This window comes from Numenius arquata, chromosome 2 (assembly GCF_964106895.1).
Source record: "Numenius arquata chromosome 2, bNumArq3.hap1.1, whole genome shotgun sequence".
In the NCBI taxonomy this organism is placed as follows: domain Eukaryota; kingdom Metazoa; phylum Chordata; class Aves; order Charadriiformes; family Scolopacidae; genus Numenius; species Numenius arquata.
In genome coordinates, this window is record NC_133577.1 from 119,097,316 (window position 1) to 119,117,626 (window position 20,311).

Consider the following 20,311-nt stretch of genomic DNA (forward strand, 5'->3'; position numbering starts at 1 on the left):
GAGCAGAGGGTAGTAGGACTAAGCAAAAATTAACTGTGTATGGTTAACATGCTGAGTTGTTGCATACAGTTCCAATGTAATAGAAACAAAACTTGTCTGAGTTAAATAAGCTTATGTTGGATTATGCAACAGATAAATATTAGCTTTTCATATTATAAGTACTGGGATTTCCTTGTAACTCCTCCTTTTATCCTCTTAATAGAGCTTACATAAGAGTAATATGAAATGTGCATGTGACAATTAGTTTTCTGTTCCTACTTAATTGTAAAATATTTGCATTTCAGCTCAAATCAAAGACAAAATTAAAGAAAGGGAAAAGAAGCAAAAAGAGAAGAAGAAGCACAAAATAATGAATGAAATCAAGAAAGAAAATGGAGAGATCAAATTATTGCAGAAAGGTAGGTTCAAACTATGTAGTGGTATTTCATTCTTGTTCTTTAAAATCTCTGTAATTGGATTTGATACTGAGTTTTAATACTATGTTTTTCATTTAACTTAAATGCCATTTTCCCTCATTAGTTGGTATGAGGGTTGCAAATTAAAACCTAACTGTATATGTTAATATTTTTTTTTCAACTGTATTAGGTACTGGAGATTATAACTATCACCACAATATTGCTTATACAGTAGTAGTAAAGACTAGTACTTTAAGGAATAATATTGGTGATAACCTTCTTCAGTAGCTACGGAGAAGATGTAGGTATTTTATATAGCGTAGAGAAGAAAAATGAATCCGTGTCATGTTTTATATCCAACATTGAATACACAAAACTGAATAACTAAGGAGTCACAATTCAGGAACTTTGTCAAATACTAAAAAAATTCTGTGTAACAGGCAGTCTTCATTTTGGCTAATTTCTTCAACTTCATTTACTGTAATGGAATGTAATGAAGATTGTATTCTCACTCTTGCTTGTACATGTACTGAATCTTAGAATTGTACAGTAGTTGCGGTTGGAAGGGACCTAGTCCAATGTTGCTGCTCAAAGTAGGGTCAACTAGACCATGTTGCCCAGGACTATCAGAGTGTGTATCTCCAAGGGTAGAGATCCATAATCTCTCTGGAGAAACAGTATCAGTATTTGACCACTCCTGCAGTAAAAAAAAAAAGCGTTGTCTTATGTTTAAAAGGAACTTCTTTTATTTCGATTTGTACCCTTTACCTCTTGTGCTGTCACTGGATACCTCTGATAATAGTACTGTGTCTGGGGAAGAATAACACCAAGCACCGGTACATACTGGGGGCTGACCAGCTGGAAAGCAGCTTTGCTGAGAAGGACCTTGGGGCCCTGGCAGACAACAAGCTTACTGACTGTGAGCCAGCAGGGCACCTTTGTGGCAAAAAAAATAAATCCTGGGCTATACTAGGAAGAGCGTTTCCAGCAGGTTGAGGAAGGTCATCCTTCTCCTCTACACAGCACTGCTAAGGCTGCATCTGGAGTACTGTGTCCAATTCTGGGCTTCCCAGTATGAGAAAGATACAGGCTTACTGGATTGAGTCCATCACATGGACAAAGGTGGTGAAAGGACTAGAGCATCTACTAGGGCCTGTTGTCATAGGACAAGGGGTAATGGCTTTGAAGTGAAAGAGGATAGATTCAGACTAGATATAAGGAAGAAATTTATTATGATGAGGGTGGTGAATCACTGGAACAGGTTGCCCAGAGAGGTGGTAGATGTCCCATCCCTGAAAACATTCAAGGTCAGATTGGACAGGGCTCTGAGCAGCCTGATCTAGTTGAAGATGTTTCTGCTCATTGCAAGGGAGTTGGACTAGATGGCCTTTAAAGGCCTCTTCCAACCCAAACTATTCTATGATTTTATTCTGTGATCTTTCCTGTGAGGAAAGGCTGAGAGAGCTGGGACTGCTTAGCCTGGAGAAGAGGCTCGGGGCATCTCATTGGTGTGTATAAATGGAGGGGGATGAAGAAGATGGAGCCAGACTTCTCGGCAGTAGTTAGTGAGAAGACAGGAGGCAGTGGATACATTATTAAATTAAACCACGTAAAATTCTGTCTGAATGTAAGGAAAAAACTTTATTACTCTGAGGGTGGTTGAGTACTCGCACAGGTTGCCTACAGAGGTTGTAAAACCTGACCAGACATGGTCCTGGGCAACCTGCTCTAGATCAATGTCCTTCTCCATTGGGCTGCTGTCTAGCAGGATGTTGCTTATTTAAGTAGACCAAATATATTTTTATCTGTTATTTTCAGACTCTGCTTTTGATGTTGGGAACAAATTCCTGATATATTTTTCTGTTGTCTTGTCTGCGGTAGAATTTAATTTACAAACATAAAATTGAAACCCAAAACAAAGTGTTGTCTTCAACACGTTCATATGAGGTCAGAGGCATGGAACGCTGTAATTACTAAATCACGTATTACATGCTACACACAGCTCCAAGTAACTGTATTAGCAACTATGAAAGCTTAAAAGCTGTGTTGATCAGATCTCAAGGTATCAGCTTAGACCATGAGGGATGTGTAAGCTGGTGACTTGACTTCCCGTGAAAAGAACAGATGTGGCTTGTCTTTGCTGAACATGAAAGGAAGTTGGTGGTTGAGATGTTTAACTGCCTCAACAGTGAGGTCTTCAGGTTTTGTGTACTGGCCTTTTTTTTACCCCGCGTCCTGTTTCTGTTGCTGTTCAGCAGATAAGGTGGAAGCTGCAGAGACAGCAAGTCTTGTTATGCAGATATAATAAATGATACTTAATGAGGGTATTAGGCCTCAAATGGTGCTTTATTTTAAAGTTAATATAAAAAAGCATATGCACAGGGGCTGTGTTAGAACACCTCTGCTATTTAGAATTTACTGATTTAATATTTACTGATTTAGTAGCAGTATAGGTTATTCCCAGAGAGAACAGTGCTACAAGTGCATTAGGTGCCTTATCCCTATTTCATACACCTGATATCAGTCAAGTATCATGTTTTAGGTTTTCTTTAAGGTGTTGGTGGGAAGTGTTTCGTAGAAGCTATGTTTGGTTTGCCAGTATTCTGCAAAATTGATTCCTATTTCAGGGAAAGAAGGAAGTGTATCAGGAGAGTGGTTTGAGAACAGGCAGATCCTTTCCACTGCACTTGTATCCCGTTCAGAATGGCAGCTCTGGAAGTCTTCTGTGGGCTTCCAGAATCTGACTGGATAGGCTTGTATGTGTTTTGAAGTTTGTAAAACGTCTCCTGATTCCTTCTGCTGAACTGCTTTTACGTCCTGGGAGCTGAAGGCAAGACAGCAAAGGCAAAAGTGCTTTAAGATGCAACTTCTTGTATGTGTCAGTGGTCAGTGCCTCTGTGACCTGCTCAGAGGTTATTAACTCTTCATCTAAGGATATCTTCTTACTGTGGAACAAAAGTTAAGGTGCAAGCCCTTTTATTGTGAGCTCGGAATTTGCTTTGTGGGCTTAGGAACAAGGGTTTGGAACTAGTCTACTCTCCTTTTCTTTGGGGTTTTGGTTTTGTGGATGGTTTGTGTGTGTGTTAAGAAGCTACAGTGCTGGTCTTTAAAGATAGCTTATTTCCTCCTTCTAGGCATTAGATCTATATCTTGTAAAATATTACTCTGACCATCTACTGAATGCTTTTCTTCTTAGATTGAGAATATTGTTAATGTTTTGGTGTTTATAATTTTTGAGTTTTCTTCTGTTTGTGCCTTGCTTCCATTGAGAAGGTGGTGGTAATAACCTACCTGACTAGTTAAACGAGCTGGCCAAGATGAAAGGTGGCTAGTTACAGGAAAAGAGGTCAGTACTGAGGAAATGATGGCTTTTAGAATCATAGAATCATTTGGATTGGAAGACCCCTTTAAGATCGAGTCTGACCTGACCTAGCACTGCCAAGTTACCACTAAACCATGTCCCTCAGCACTACATCTACCTGTCTTTTAAATACCTCCAGGGATGGTGACACAACCACTTCCCTGGGCAGCCTGTTCCAATGCTTGACAACTCTTTTGATGAAGAAGTATTTCCTAACATTCATCCTAAACCCCCCGTGGCACAACTTGAGGCCATTTACTTGGGAGAAGAGACTGACCCCCACCTGGCTACAACCTTTTTTCTGGTAGTTGTAAAGAGCAATAAGGTCTCCTCTCAGCCTCCTTTTCTCTAGACTAAACAACTCCAGTTCCCTCAGCTGCTCCACATAAGGCTTCTTCTTCAGATCCCTCACCGGATTTGTTGCCCTTCTCTGGACCCACTCCAGCACCTCGGTGTCTTTCTTGTAGTGAAGGGAGCCCAAAACTGAACACAGTATTCGAGGTGCAGCCTCACCAGTACTGAGTACATGGGGACAATCACTTCCCTAGTCCTGCTGGCCACACTCTTGAGGGAGAGCTGGTGCATAAGCCTGATTTTTGTGCTTTGAGCTGAATGTGGAAGAGTTTACTTATATTAGAAGCTATGGGGTGTAAGATGTTCATCTGCCTAAACTTGGGTTGCCGTTCTGTTGAAAGCAATGATACAATTTACCCTTTTTAAGTTGCCCTTCTCCAGCGTAGGCATTTCTGCAGTTTCTGAGGCTGCTAAAGGAAATGTGTTTGGCTCTTTCAGAAAGCCTGATGGTTTTTCTTATGCATTTAGAATGAAAAGCTTTTTTGTCATCCTTTTTCACTTGCAGATGTATTCTCTGTGAAATAAAGCTATCTAATTGCCCCTTTTTCTCTCAATCTGTTTTGTGGAAGAGCTCAGTTCTTAGAAAAAAGGTTCTTGGCACATGCATATTGTTAAAAATTTAGGAAATATAAATGATTTAAACTTGCTTTTCAAAAAATCTGCATAATGAAAAAATTACCTGCATGTTAGGATCTTCCTGTGTGGCTCTGGTGGCTAAGAGACAGTTATCTTAACGAGCTAAACATAGTAGAAGTCAATATATGTCCTTGTAGCAGCTTTTATCACATCTTGTGTTTGTGTGCCTATAAGTGTCACTCTCTGAAAATCTTTAATAGCTTTTCTCAGGGTGGTTGTGACTATTCAACTTCCAGGAGAGCTGAGACAACATTTTTTGTTGTATTTGATGTATTTCAGGCTTGACTCTTCTGATGTTTAGTATTTAAGCTTTCAAGCCTATAAATAGAACAAGATAGCTGCCGGTTCTCAGCTGTCCTCCTGCTGCTTGGTTTGTTTCCTGGGCTGTGTACTGAGGCACCTTGAAGTTAGGTTTGTTTTCAGCCCATGGTCTATTAGCTTTTCAGCCTGTTGGCACTTGATCTTACTCATTCTCCTTAATTGCGAAGTGACTGCATTTTGTGTCTGATCAGAATTCCATGTGCATTTTTTATCTCTATTAGGAAGTCAGTTGTTCTAATAATTCATCAAATAGTTCAAAAGTAATGAAAACCATATTATAAAATTATAATATAAAATTATATTTATTGGAAAATATATTACAATAAAATTATAACACAAGATATGTTAAAATCAAAATACAAAATTCTGTCAGTTAAGTATCTGGCTGGTACAAACTTGAGGATTTTTTTTAGGATCTAAAGGCTTCTCACTGGTTTTCTTATGCTGGGTGGCTTTTTTTTTGTGGTTTTTTTTTTGCTACTCTAAGTGGCAGTACCTCAAAGAACACTTTTACTGTCTATTGACTGCGTATTTTATTTATTTACTGGTTGGTGAATGGTGTCTTGGCTATTCCTGTTCTGAGCTATTTTTCAGTTTGTGGTTATGAACTTTAAACTCATTGGAAGATCCAGGGGGATGCTTCTGTAATTTGAACTGGGATTTCTGTGTTGGCTCTTTAAAGATTTAGCCTGAAGAGGTGTAGCAGATCTGAGTTGTCATAAATTTCTAATAGTCAGTAGCTATGGTCTGAATTGCAGTGAGAATTCTGGAATCGTAGAATTGTCTAGGTTGAAAGGGACCTTTCAGATCACTGATTCCAACAATTAACCTAACAATGAAGAAACCATCACTAAACCATATCGCTAAGCACTGTCTACCGTCTTTTAAATACCGCCAGGCATAGTGACTCAGCCACTTCCCTGGGCAGCCTATTCCAATGTTTGATAACCCTTTCAGTGTAGAAATTTCTCCTAATATCCAACCTAAAGCTCCCCTGGTGCAACTTGAGGCCACTTCCTCTCATCCTATCACCTGTTACTTTGGAGAACAGACTGACCCCTGCCTCTCTGCAGCCTCCTTTCAAGTAGTTGTAGGGAGCGTTCAGGTCTCCCCTCAGCCTCCTTTTCTCCAGGCTAAAAAACCCCAGGTTTTTTTATATGTGTCTGGCCATGTGGAAGGAAGAAAATGAAGATCATTAATTGGAAGTTACTTCTTACCTATCCCCTTACTTGAGAGTACTAGGCAGAATGTCTCACAGTGCTGCAGTAGGGAGATAGTTGGTACAGGACCAAGACGAAGACTTAAATAATGTTTTGTAGCTGATGACAGGGTTAGCCAGGCTGAACTCGCACTGCAGAACAAGCAGTGTACCTGCAGCTGGTTGTAATTACTGTGATTTTTTTCCTGGGCCATAGAGAGAAGAGTAAGATTCTGTGTTGCAGTACTTCAGTTGAAAAATCTAAGAAATGTGGTCCCTGTTTAGGCTACTCTGTTGATATTCTTCCCTCTGTGCTCCAATCCCCCACCAAGCACTTCTCAACTCTTAAATTTTGGTGACTGAGTTCTCCTAAGTGAGGAAGTGAAAACTGACTTTAATTACTGGTTGCAATAAAAATGCTTGTCCCTTCCTGCTACTAGCTGTCAGTTAGAAAACTGTGGGAAAAGAGGAATTCCGTGTTGTTAATGTTGGGGTTTTGGTTTTTTGTTTGTGTTTTTTTTTTTTCTGTTTTGTTTTTTGGTATTTTTAACTTTAAAATTTCTTCCCTAATAATTTTGGGGGCTGTGACCTCGAAATTGAGAAACGCTGCTCTAGTTGAAGCAACTGAATGGAGTAAAAACTTTGTGCCCTCTGCTTACATAAAACTTCAGATCAAGTGATCTCATGGGCAAAACGCAACATAAAATAAACGTCAGGTAATTTCTGAGTTTTCTTATAAAAAAATCACACTTGGAAGGAATCTGTAGTTACCAGAGTTCAGGCTCTGTAGCAGCAGTTATAATTACAAGTACGGATCATCTAGTAATAGCAGAGCATTGGCTTATTTGCATGAAATTTGAACAGTTCAGAATTTCAGTCCTTAGTAATAGGTCCTGTGCTGTAACAGGGATATTGTGGCACCAGAAGAAATAAATTTACTGAATTACCTTGAAAGATCTATCTGTCATGTATGTGGTGGCAGAAGTGTTAGTGGTATGTAAGGCCTGACTTGCCTAGAAGATGGTTAAAAGTTGTTTAGAGGTAGTTCTGCTACTGCTGAGTGTGTGCAGGCACGAACAGAATGAACTCAGATTTCCATTCTTCTGATTTCTTTAAAAATATAATGCAAGTTTTATAACTCCATCCTTGTGTGTATATTGCTAGCCAAATAAGAGCAGAAGCAAAATCAAAATTCAGCTGTTCTTTGGTTGTTTACACTCCAGTAGAGTGTGAGCTCAGTTTGCTTTTTAACATCAGGTCAAGAGGAAAGGTCCAGTAAATGTGTAAGGGTGCTGAGGGTTTTTCTCCCCGCCCCTGATATTCATTTGTGGAGTCCTAAAGCAGTTCTCTCACTCACCTTAACTAAAAGACTTTTAATACAAGTGAAAATTCTTCCTTGTCTTGTGTTTCTGAATCGTGCAGTGTGAAAAGTTGTTTGCTTATAGGTGTTTTGAGTAGCTGTGTTTGTCTAAATGCATCTTGGAACACTTCAAAATGGCTACTGTCTTGGCTGAAATTAGATTCCAGCAGTTGTATATATATGAATGTACACATCTTTATTGTGACTTCTGGTGAAGGCTCTCCCAAACATTTACCTTTTGGGAGGGTTTTGGGATGCGAGTGTGTCCCTCAATAGTAACTACTTGAGATGTGCAAGAGAGTTAGCTTTGCATCAAGCACTGTGCTGCTGCTGCTGCCAGATCTTGCTTAAAACAAAGCTAGCTCGTATATTTCAGTCTTAAAGTGCTTGGATCTTTATTTAGCCTTTTGGATTGCTTGCTTATGTTTTCATCAAATTCTGCATGTCTGCTGTGAGGCAACTTGCTGACTGCCCTATGGAGACACTGAAGGCAGCTGTTCTTCGGTGTCTGTTAGCTGTGTCAAAGCAGTGCTATTGGGTTTGGAGGAAGCAGCACGTTTTGCTTTAAAGTATTTTGATACATGCAGCAGTGGAGTTACTGAATGAGTGTGTTTCTGCTCCTCTCTACAGCTAATGCAAAAGAAGAATAAGATGAAAGTACTTTATTGGGCATTGCTGATAGCAGTTCCAGTATTTCAGCAAACTAATTCCTTTGCTATTGAAGTCTTGGCAACTTCTGAGCAGCTTTCAACACCCACTTCAGAGTGCATCTTTGAAATTCAGCAGAGCAGAGGCCTTAGGCTAGAAATGTGCCCCCTCCTTGTTCTGTAAAATTCTGTTCAAGCTTTGCTGAGAAATATACTTCTAGAAATCAGTTTTCCATTTCGTGTCTGTATTCCTCAGGAAAGGTTTGGCTGTACGCTAAAATAATTGAACACAAATATTCTAAAGTTGAGCATATGTTGATGTCAAGGCAGTATTGGGAACAGGCACTGTGCAGTGAGTGTGTGGGTGGTGCAGAGGAAAGAAATTGTAGTCTTTTTTTAATTGCAGTTAAATGTACTAGAATGTTATCTTTAAAAATGAGAAATTGTGTAACTTTTAATACTAAATTTAAAAGTTCAAGCTCTTTGGTTAGTAAACATGCAACATTCTTGGTCCTATCTCATATATGTGGTAAGGTGGTGGGTGGGTGGGTTTGGTTTTTTTTACCCTTAAAAATTTAGCCTTGTGCGCAGTGCAGGCAGATGAAGGTAAGGTGGGCAGTGTGGCTAAGCAGATTGAGTAGTTTGCTGCTACTGATGAGGGGTGGGTTCTGCTGCTTCTCATTGCCTGCTATCATTGGTCTCCATGTTCTAGTTCCTGTTTAACAGTGCTGTGAACCAATTCTGTTCATTAATCTAGCAGCAAAGTGAATGGTTTTCTGCTGAGCCATTAAGTGAAGGCAGTTTACTGTGCAATCAGATGAGCATCAGTCAGTACCAGGAATGGTGCAGGACTGAGTGCCAGGAGCAGTGGCAGAGGAGAGTGGGGAGTTGGATCTACCCATCTGTGGCAATGAGATCTTGGATTGCTCCAGTGTATCATATATCCCACATTGGAAGGCCAAACAAATAATTATGAATTTGACATTTCTCCACTCTTTCAGTGTTCAATTTAATGTTATAACATACATACAATTTTCTCTATGTAATATATTGTCTGAAGTGTCTAAAAATAATTTTTCCTAAGTGTCATTTGCTGCCAGTCTAAAAATGAAGTAGAATTCTTGACAGAATTTGTCTTGTGTATGCAGTAGCATAGGCTTGTGTGAATTTGAAAAAGACTCAAAACAACTAATCATGATTTGGGAGAGTGTGTATTACGAACCTAAATAATCAATATATGTGTAAATGGCGTAATCCTTGTGGTCTGTGATCAAAAGTAAAACCAGCCTGTATTATTGAAATACCTGTATTTAAAGCTGAACAGAAAAATTCTTTTCAAGCTGGAAGGAGGACTGTGTTGGATACCAGAAAAATTATTTTTATCCTGTGGTTAAGAGCTTTTTTTCCCCCTTCTGAAGGTTTAATGGAGATGGTGTGAAAACAAACACAGAGAATGATAAATGTTCTTCACTTCAAAAATGTCTTAGTGTAATTTCTCTTAATAAGATTTTGAGTACTCACGTAGGTGTATACCAAGTTAACTCAAACATGGCCTTACAACTGGTTTTGCATGCAAACCTTTTTGGATATGTTTGTGTGAACTTTGCATAATTTTACACTGATTTACATCCTGTATATCTGATTTTAATTGTATGTGTTACATTGGGATTTTTTTTGTTGTTGTTTCTGTCTTAAAAATACCACTGCTTTTGAGACTATGGCTTTGCTCTTTTGAGTGCTGTTCACTGATGATTAGAACAAAATAAGACTATTTCAGCTGGAAGGGACCTATATGATGATCATCTAGTCCAACTGCCTGACCAGTGCAGGGCTGACTGAAAGTTAAAGCATGTTGTTCATGGCATTGTCCAAGTGCCTCTTAAACACTGACAGGCTTGGGGCATCGACCACCTCTCTAGGAAGCCTGTTTTGTAGCTTTGTAGTTTTATAACCTTAAAAGTGTTGGGTTTTGGTTGGGTGGTAGTTATTTTGTTTTGGGTTTTTTTTGGGGGTGTATGTGTGTTTTGGGTTTTTTTTGTGTAGCTGCATCTGTGAAATACATTAAGTGATGGATTAAAAAAACCAGCCACCACATACAACAGGAGTTGTTGAAAGAAGCTGATCGTTAATAAAACTTCTCGGAAAATATGATCAAAGGCAGGGAATGGGCCAGATTGAAAGGGGAAATAAGATGATCTTCCTTCTCATGCTGTAGCAATGGAAGTCTACGATTTCTGAGGTAGTTTTGCACAGATACAGGTTGATATCTGTCTCTTATGTAAGTACTTTACATTTCCACTAGTAATAATGGAATGTAATTTAATAGCTGGATGTTCAGCAAGGACATACAGATGCTGATCTTCAGTTGTCTTAAGGTTTTCTTTGGTGATTATGGACATGCTAAAGTATGAAAAAGCAATTTGGCTCTTGCCGTAGCAAATAGCTTCTTGGTTTAAACTTAGAAGATGTTGTGTTTGTTGCCTATTACATTACTGCTGATTGAACCCCAGTGAAGATTAATTTCCACCCTTTCCCTGCTGTGCATGAAGTTCCAGATCTGAGTGACAAGCACCTACAAGAATCTGAGCTCCATTTGAGAACAAGTAAAGGGGGTTGACAGGTAGCCCCTGCCTCACCTTAATGCAGCATTTGGTACTATAATTCCATATTTTTTGTATTCAAACTAATGTAGTATCTGGAAATGTTTGATTTCTTCATGATACCCGTCAGTATAGCAACTAATTTTCGTGCTTAGAGTGAAACAATTTTAAAATGCAAAGTTAAAGCATTTTTAAGAGTTTGAAATGCTTGTAGACTCTAGGATGCTTCCTAGTTGTGTATTCCTGCAGTCAGGAGAGAAAAAATTGTCTGTTCTGTAGTCCGTATTTTGAGGTTTGGATTGAGATTTCTAAGCCTATAATATGGAACTTCTGACTGTCATAAACTGTTTATTTGTTGTTATTTCCCCCCACCCCCCAAATGGAATGGGTGCTGTAATGACACAGTGACAATACCCCAGAACGAGGGCAGTAGGTGATTTTTGTCAGGTGATGACATTTCACTGGAGTACCCTGGCACCCTCAATGAACTATTTTCAAGACTAAGGTTGAGGTAGTTGGTTGTACATGTGTTGTAGTTCTTTCTGGTCTTTCCATGCCCACTAGATTTAAAGACTCTTTTGGCAGAAGGAAGATGTTAACAAATGATGAATGTTGCATCCACCAGATGAAGCAGTCCTGTTGCAGAGACCCATGCTGGTTTTACATTAAATTTAGCCTAATGAAAAGACATTTTCATGAGGATACTCTGCCTTTGGGCAGTTGAACTTGGTTAGCTCAAAGTGAAGTTGTGCTCATAGAGCATACTATGTTAAATCTGATTTAGAATGAAGGGAGTCCTTGTAGCTCTTAAATGCAGATGACACCAAGCTGAGTGGTGCAGTTGACACCCCTGTGGGATGGGATGCCATCCAGAGGGATCTGGACAAGCTCAAGAAGTGGGCCCATGTGAACCTCATGAGGTTCAACAAGGCTACGTGCAGGGTCTTGCACCTGGGGCGAGGCGGCTGCTGGTGGCAATACAGGCTGGGGGTGAAGGGATTGAGAGCAGCCTGGCTGAGAAGGACTTGGGGGTACTGATGGGTGAAAAGCTGGACATGAGCTGGCAATGTGCACTTGCAGACCAGAAGGCCAGCTGCATCCTGAGCTATATCAAAAGAAGCGTGGCCAGCAGGTTGAGGGAGGTGATTCTTTATGCCCCTCTACTTGGCTCTGGTGAGAACCCACCTGGAGTACTGCATCCAGCTCTGGGGCCCTCAGCACAGAAGAGTCATGGACCTGGTGGAGTGGGTCCAGAGGAGGGCAACAAAAATGATCAGAGGGCTGGAGCATTCCTCCCATGAGGACAAGCTGATAGAGTTGGGGTTGTTCAGCCTGGAGAAGAGAAGGCTCCATGGAGACCTCATTGTGTGCTTTCAGTACTTAAAGGGGCCTACAGGAAAGATGAGGACAAACATTTGAGCAGAGCCTGTTGCAATAGGACAAGGGGTAATGGTTTCAAGTTAAAAGAGGGTAGATTTAGACTAGATAGAAGGAAGACATTTTTCACTGTGAGGGTGATGAAACACTGGAACCGGTTGCCCGGAGAGGTGGTAGATGCCACATCCCTGGAAACATTCAAGATCAGGTTGAATGGACCTGATCTAGTTGAAGATGTCCCTGCTCGTTGCAGGGAGTTGGATTTGATGGCCTTTAAAAGTCCCTTCCAACCTGAACTACTCTGTGATTCTATGAACCCTGTGCATAAGGTTAAAAAATCCTAGAGCCCGCTTCCTTGTTTGGGCTAAATAAAAAATGAGTGACCTCAGGGCACTTCTTCTCCCCTACAAGATGAGAAAATAGAAGCTGCAGAGATAACTAGCTTGCCTGCCTCCACTTCAGAAATCCCAGAGGTATGTAGCTGCTGTCACAAGCCTCAAGAGGCTCAGAGGCAAGTGTCTTAATTGCTTGTTCTCCTTTCCAGTATCTGCACCTTCCACATCCAAACCTCTTAATTATCAGCAAGAATGTGTGATTCCATCTACAGGCAGTTGTGATCTAGTTGTCTTCTTTTTTTTTTCAAGGACTGTTATTAACTTAGGCTGAGTATTGCAAGCTGAAAATAGTTGGCTGCAGCATAGTAGTAGAGATTGGCTAATGTAACTCCTGTGAATTTGAGATTACTTAGAAATTGTTTATTTCATTGCAAGATGGAACTTCTGTGTCTGAACCTGCTGATCTTGAATCGCTTGTTGTGAATATAATTTTGTGCTGTAACATGGCCAGTAATTTGATTTATCAAATCGTGAAATGACTTTAGTGCGGTGTAGTGACAGAAGTTTTTTTGGCTACCATGTTTATTACTTGCAGAAATACCTCAAAAGCATTTGAAGAAAAAGACTTTAAAACAAGAGAGACTATTTACCTTGGGAGTCACTTGAATGCGTTGTCCCCAAATGGGTACTTTTGGCTCTAGGCCATATGAGTGTGTTCAGCTTGCATATTGCAGAAACTTGAAACTAGTCTGTTTTGTGAAGTTTTGGTTTTTGGTGGTTGGTTGGTTGGGGTTTTTTACTTTGGCTCTTTGTTTTATTTGGGATTTCTGTTTGTTCTGTTTAAATTGTTTATTTGTGTTTCTAAGACATATGGGGTCAGTTTTTAGATATGTCCACATGTATTTCAACAAAGTTTATTTAGTTCTGGAAGAATGACCATGTAAAACTATCTGACCAGGTAGGTTCTGGCAGTGGTGCCTTGTGAACAGCTTGCTCATGCTGGTTGATGTTCATTGCCCGTTTTGTAAACCCTTTGTTTGGCACCGTTTGTTGACAGCTGTCATAGAATGTCTCTGAACTGTGTGGTATAGTAACTGCTGGTGACCAGTTAAAGGATATGATTAAGGTTTGTGACTCATCATGAAAGCATTCTTGGGAAACTTGTGATTTTTTGTGATTTCCTACCCTTGCTCCCCCCCCTCCCCCCCAGCTTATTGTCAGTCACAATATAAACATGGCAGGTGTCTCTTACTACTCGTTTTCAGCAAGATACACATTGTGACCCTTGGTGTTGGTCTCTGGTCTGCGTGTGCCACAGTGAGGATTTTGGTAACTTCGAATCCTGATTTTTAAGTACATATTTTGGATATGAAAATACTTAAGAGATCTTTTTTTTCCTCTCAACAGCTGGGAAGGAGAAACCAAAAACCAATGCAGAAGAGCTACAGATTAAAAAAGTTAAGAAGAAAAAGAAAAAGAAACACAAAGAGAACGAGAAGAGGAAGCGTCCAAAAATGTACAGCAAATCCATTCAGACCATCTGCTCAGGATTGGTTTCTGATATTGAGGATCAGGAAGCCAAAGGCATCATAGATGATCATCTTAAGGATTTCAATGGGAAAAATATGGATCCCAAGAAGGACTGTGAGTCCAAGATACCAGAGAACAGTGAGTTTCCATTTGTCTCGTTAAAGGAGCCACGGGTTCAAAATAAACTCAAAAGGTTGGACACATTGGAGTTCAAACAGCTGATTCATATTGAGCACCAGCCTAACGGAGGTGCATCAGTTATCCATGCCTACAGTAATGAACTCTCCCACTTATCTCCTGTGGAGATGGAGAGATTTGCAGAAGAGTTTGTGGGTCTGGTTTTTAGTGAAAATGAAAACTGTGCAGCTTACTATGTAATGGGTATTGTTCATGGGGCAGCTACTTATTTACCTGACTTTTTAGACTACTTTTCGTTTAATTTTCCCAATTCACCAGTGAAAATGGAGATTTTGGGAAAGAAAGATATAGAGACAACGACTATGTCAAATTTTCATGCTCAGGTAAGAGGTTATACATTTTACTTTCTAAAGTCATGTAATGGTTTCAAACAACTGTGAATGGGGCTTTTTAGAATACAGTTACTATTAGCTGGGCTGTGTGGATGACGCAGAAGCCTAGAAACAAGGGAATTCTTCAAGTTCTGCAATATTAAACATAAGGAGCCTACTAATGAAGTTAATAGTTGGGTTTTGTGGGGAAGGGGAGGTGTTTGCATGTGTGTGTCTGTGTAGGTTTCTTTGGATTTGTTTCTGTAGCTGAAGCATAACTGAGTTTTGGAGGGTTAAAATGATTTAGCTGCGGCTCTCCGAGCTCTGAACTGTAGTTTATCTGTCTGAACTTCTTCATCAAACTGAAATGCTTTAATTCTTTAGAACAATGTTATACATAAAACCTGTGTAGGGCACAGCTAAGTTGCATTTGTAGTTTGAAGCTTTTAAATCCATCCCTAAAGGAGAATTTAATGATGGTTAACATAGCTACTAATTTGATCCTTACACCTTTGCATTTCCCCCCAGTTAGCTGTATTCTCTTGAAAGCTATTAAGTTACTTGGCAAATTTGTAGGCAGCTTTTGAATCTCTTTTATTTTTTTTTTTTAAATTTTTATTTTCCAGAGAGAAATGTCCGTATACTGTCTTAACAACAGCTACTGATTAAACATCACCTTTGCTATTTCTTAACTTGCAGTAGAAGATACACCACTGTTGCATGTAAATTATTTGTATTTCAGATCTTTTAAGTTCAGGGGGAGAAAAAAAAAAAATCTAACTTTTTTAGATTGCCACCTTAGTGATGTATGTAAAGTCCATACAGATACTCTGAAACAATTTATGAAGAAACTCAATGCTGTTTTTCATTATATCAACTTTAGCTCAAAATTGCCTGTTTAACTCCCTAATTGTGAATTTAGATGTTTTATGGAACACCTTTAAACTATTTAGTCTTCACTTTTTATACAATTATGAAGAGTTCAAGTGTAAGTTATACTGTCATCTTCTTGATGAAAAACATGCTTTTGTTTTCTTTGGTTGTATAAACATTTGGATGGAACACTTGCATTTATTGACAAATTTCACTTGTTTGTTATCCACAAGGATACACAGAACTGAAATGTTGCTGCAAGAGAATATTTGCGGTGCTGGTTAAGAAAACTTCCCCTGCCATGGAATATGAATATTCTATGAAATATATTCACTATTTCTTTTCTGTATATTAACTGAATCATAAATCAGTATATTATGGGCAGTTACCTGGAACTGCTCTGTATTATGTAATTTCATACAAAAAAGGTGGATCTGTCCTTGTAAGCATGTTCTTTAAGTCCAACCTGATGTCTTGAGCAGTATTAATGTTAACATAGCTGTGTACTGGTATGTACCCTAAAGAAACTGTTAAGAAAAGCCCAAATTTTATTTTTTTGAATTATAATGGAGTTATTTTACTGAAAGGATGGATTAACTTCGTACTGTGATGGTGTCATCGATATCTGTACTTAAATTAGTCCTGTGGTCATTGGTTTTGACGTTATAATTTCCCTTTTTTCTTTAAGTGAAAGAGGAACAGAGAGAATGTAGTAGATGAAAGAAGCCAAATTGTATTATTTTAGCATTCAAATAGTCAACTTTACAGTCTGTCTTCTAATCCATATTTTGCTTGACTGGAGGTTTAGTTCTGGTATCTTCCTTTGTTTTCTCTTTTTTTCAGTTAGTATTCGTAGCATTTAATCACTTGTCAAGAGTTTGCTTGACAGAAAATTCTTGGCACCGTGTATTTTTGCTAACATGAAGGATGTAGTGTGTATAATGTACACAGGCATACACTGGGCTTACTCATATCGTCTTCTGTGCAGCATCGGTGATCCCTGGAGTACTTAAGTCAGCATCTTGGTTGCCTAGTTATTGATTCTATTTTCCTTTATTATTTCACACTTTTTTTTGGTGTTATTCTGGCTGCTTTTGTTGTCTTACTTGGGTGATCTGCTACATCTGAAAGGTTTTGTTAGCTTAGCATTCTCCTTTCTGACTGGGGCAGGTATCAAAGATGTCTAGGAAGCAGTATGAGAGTCTAGTGCTCATAGTGATCCTGTGTCAGAGTGCTCATCCTCCAGGGGTGTGACAGGTGTTTTTGAATCTGAGAGTTGTGAATTCTGTGGTTTTAGCCTTCAGCTGTATTTTTGTGTGTATGTGTAAATTTCTGGTTCATTAAGTATCAGTTACCCCTCTTTTTCCATGTTCTGCCTCTACCTACATTTGTAAGAGGTGATAAATGATTGCATAACTTGGTACATTTTGTGCAGATTGATAATAGTCTCCTGTTTTGTTGAGTTGTCAGTCTTTTAAAGGGATTCAGATGTGCTGTTGCAGTGTATTTCAATGACACTTTAAATGTAGTTTTCTGTTCCTACATTGTAAAAGCTCTGTGCTGCTGCGTTCCTTGTTGTCCTGAGCTGCCTGAGTGATGTCCAGCAGATGTTGCATAGTCTCAGTTGACAGGCGAGTGGTTTTCTGATGTTTAAGTAGGAACTTCATTTCATCAAATCTGCTTTAAGTATCTATCTCAACCTTTTTTAGTCTTAAGAAACTTGGGTATTGCTTTGCTAATTTTAACTGAAATGAGGCTCACTTAAGTACATGAGGTTCTTTGGTTGTTTTTGAGGACTCATTGTAGCACATGTAATCAGTCTGACAAATGTAAATATTTAAAAAGATCTAAAAAAGTATAAATGAAAAAAAGACAGATGAGCTAAGCCTGAAATGGAAACTATTTTAGAGTATTTTATCAGGTTTTATTTCTCAGGTTGATTCTTTCACTACTATTCAATAAGCTTCCACCTCCTGTTTTGCAGCAGATGGGTTTTCTTGGTTTTAAGTAATGTGTATTTTAAAGTCACTGAGTTCTGTGGTATAAGACAGGTTCCCCACAGTAAATTCTGTTGGCGAGATCAAAACTGTTGGGGTCCTCTTAAATCTGCCTGGGAAGTCTGCATCTCTTCAGTAATTTGGTTTTCACAATTGTAGAGTCAAAAATGATCTCTTCTCTGCTTCCCAATATTCCGGTGTCAGACAGAAGTAATATAGTTTCACTTGTTAGGAGATTAGAAGTGGGCAAAAGCTTGAGGGTGGTTACAGCAGGCACAGGTGGGAGGAGTTTGTGTTGGAGCTGGTTCTGTCTCATCAGAATGAGCTTTTGAATTTTGGAGGGAGAGGAATTGGGAGTTTGTCATCACCTAGCTTGGGCCTATGTTTAAGTACTCCTTAATTCTTAATTTTTTTAGGTTAGTGGAACAGCCGTGTTTCTGTGAACTGTTTCTGTAAGGCTTGGTCAGACTGTTTCTATAACTGGGCAAAGTGGAATTAGTCTGGGTATCCTTACAACCAGTAAGTTACTCTTTCAGGTGGTGGAAAACTGTCTGCTGTGGGTATATCCCTGGGCTCCATCATTTGTTTAGGTAGCAACAGCTGCATCAGGTACCTGATAGTTATGAATCGTACTTGTCAGGCTCTTACGAAGATTTCAAAGAACGTAAATAATCAGCTTTTGCCATCTACTTGCAGCTTACATTGCTTCAGTTAAGCTATTTAGTGCTGTTGAGGGAAATGCCTCTAATATTTAGAACCCATTACTGTGCCCTCGTGCTGGGTAAGCCCAAATTTTTATTGCCTTGCTGAAACCCCAAAGTATACACTTTGTATTTAACCAAACAATGTGTAGTGGATTGACTTTACTGTATTTCAGGCCTCTCCTAGAGGCACCTTCTTAGAACAGGTGAAGTAAAATGCTGAACAATACCCAACAATTCCTGTGCTTCAAGACAAGATTGACTAATTTTTAAGCTGTATCTGACAAATGCTTGTCTGATGTGTTTGCTGGAGATATGTGATTCCACACTTGCCAAAGAAATCTGTTGAACAATCTTTATTCTTGTTTGCCCTCTTATCTTAATCCTCCTGCTAGTCCTTTTTTTCTTTTCTGATCTTTAGTGGACAAGGCAAAGTTTATGCTTTTCTTTCAGTATTCTCTGTATTTGCAGATTGTTCAACAGCTCCTTTTCTTTTCCCTTCCTTGCATGAAGTAATTTGAATTACTTCAGTCTGCCATTATGTGTTATACCCTTAGCAGTCTTACTGTTCTCCTCTTATGCTCTCTTCAGTCATCCTTATTTTTCTTAAAATACAGTACTGAAAAAGGATAGAGTCTGCCTGGTGTGTTGTTGTCAAGTAGTATGAGAAGATTGCTTCAAGTGTCTTGCACATTATTGCTCATTTTTATCTATTCCTGCCTTTTTCAGAGCAGTTTGATCTGTAGTGGCAGCTCCCGCTGAGTTACTCCCCTTTTCATGTTTATGCGGGTAATTATATATATCTGAGTGTAGTTCTTTGCTTTTATTCAAATTGACTTACCTTGCGTATTCAGATCCCTTCCCAGTTTATCAAAGACCTTGTTAGTTTTGGTCCTTTGCTGTAGTAGGTTTGCAGCTTTGTGTTAGCTGCAGGTTTGATAAGCATACATCATATTCAAAGTAAAGATCCTTGCTGCATGCCACAAAATTGGTCCTTTCATATTGATAGTTATGTGAACACCGACAAATTAAATCTGCCCACTGTTTGCTGTTACTAGACCATGTTTCTGTGCAGTTTTGAGAACATAATGCAAATGTCAACGTGTGTACTGGTGCTCTGGAAAAGCCTATCCTGTCATAAAAAGAAAGGGTAGTTTGGCTCGATGGGTTTGTTTTTTTTTTTTTGACATGCCCATGTTCATTAGCTTTTAGTATCTTATTTTCTGGGTGGTTCAGGCAGGAGTATCTAGCTAAACTGTTTTTTCTGGAAATTGTTTTTATTGCCGAGTTACCAAATTATATTAGTTTACTATGCCAGTGGCAGCTCAAGGATGAGCGCAAGCCTACACCATCAGCCCAATTCCATAACAGCAGGCAGTTTGCATCTTCAGAGAAATAATTTTTCCTGGTTTTTTTCCTCAGCGTGAAGAAACTTATTCCATGTTGCCTGTGTTAACTGCATGGGACACTGGCTATTCAGGCAGTATAAAGGGTAACAAGTATTTTAGAGGAAGAAATGCAATAGAAATAATAGTTCATGTTTGTGTTGTGATTTTTCAAATGAGTGGTTCTCCTCACTTAAAGTTCTGCATACAGTGCTTTTCATTCCAGGTTTCTTTTAGCCCCTTTACTATTAATCTTCTCTTTGCTGTCCTCCTTGTTGAGCTCTTAAAAGTTTATCTTTTGTGGGGAGGTTTTTGCTGTTTACTCCTCTTCTAATTTGTGAAATTCTGCTTGAAAAATACTATTTATAGTATTTGAAGGGGAATTGCTGCAAATATCTTTCTTCAAAGAGAATCTGAAATAAATGGTTAGTGCTTCATTTTCTTCTTATTAAAGATTTGTGTAGTGTCTCTTTCCATCTATTGTATTATTTTCCTGTGTTCTGGAAAGAATTCTTTATATTGGAACTATGTATGTCCAGTCATGTTTCAGTAGCTTTCAGCAGAATCTTGCTTTCAATAGAACTCTCGCTTTTAAGCTCTTTGAATATTTAGTTATTGAAAAGTATTAATGGTTTTTAGCAGCTGCTTGCTGTTAACTCAAGTTCCCCAAAGCATAGCCACCTCCTTAATTTTCCCTGAAGAATTGAATTTTACATCTGTTAAACTGTATAT

The 20,311-nt window shown here is 39.0% G+C and overlaps 1 protein-coding gene across 1 annotated transcript in view; it reads left to right on the forward strand.

Annotated features, from left to right (window-relative positions):
• The window catches only part of RSBN1L (round spermatid basic protein 1 like), a 48,281-nt gene that overhangs the window by 12,726 nt on the left and 15,244 nt on the right, over window positions 1–20,311 (forward strand). Inside the window, exons 2-3 of the mRNA XM_074168288.1 lie at window positions 285–398; window positions 13,992–14,635. Of these exons, the coding sequence (XP_074024389.1) occupies window positions 285–398; window positions 13,992–14,635 (758 nt within the window). The remainder of the gene's footprint in view (window positions 1–284; window positions 399–13,991; window positions 14,636–20,311) is intronic.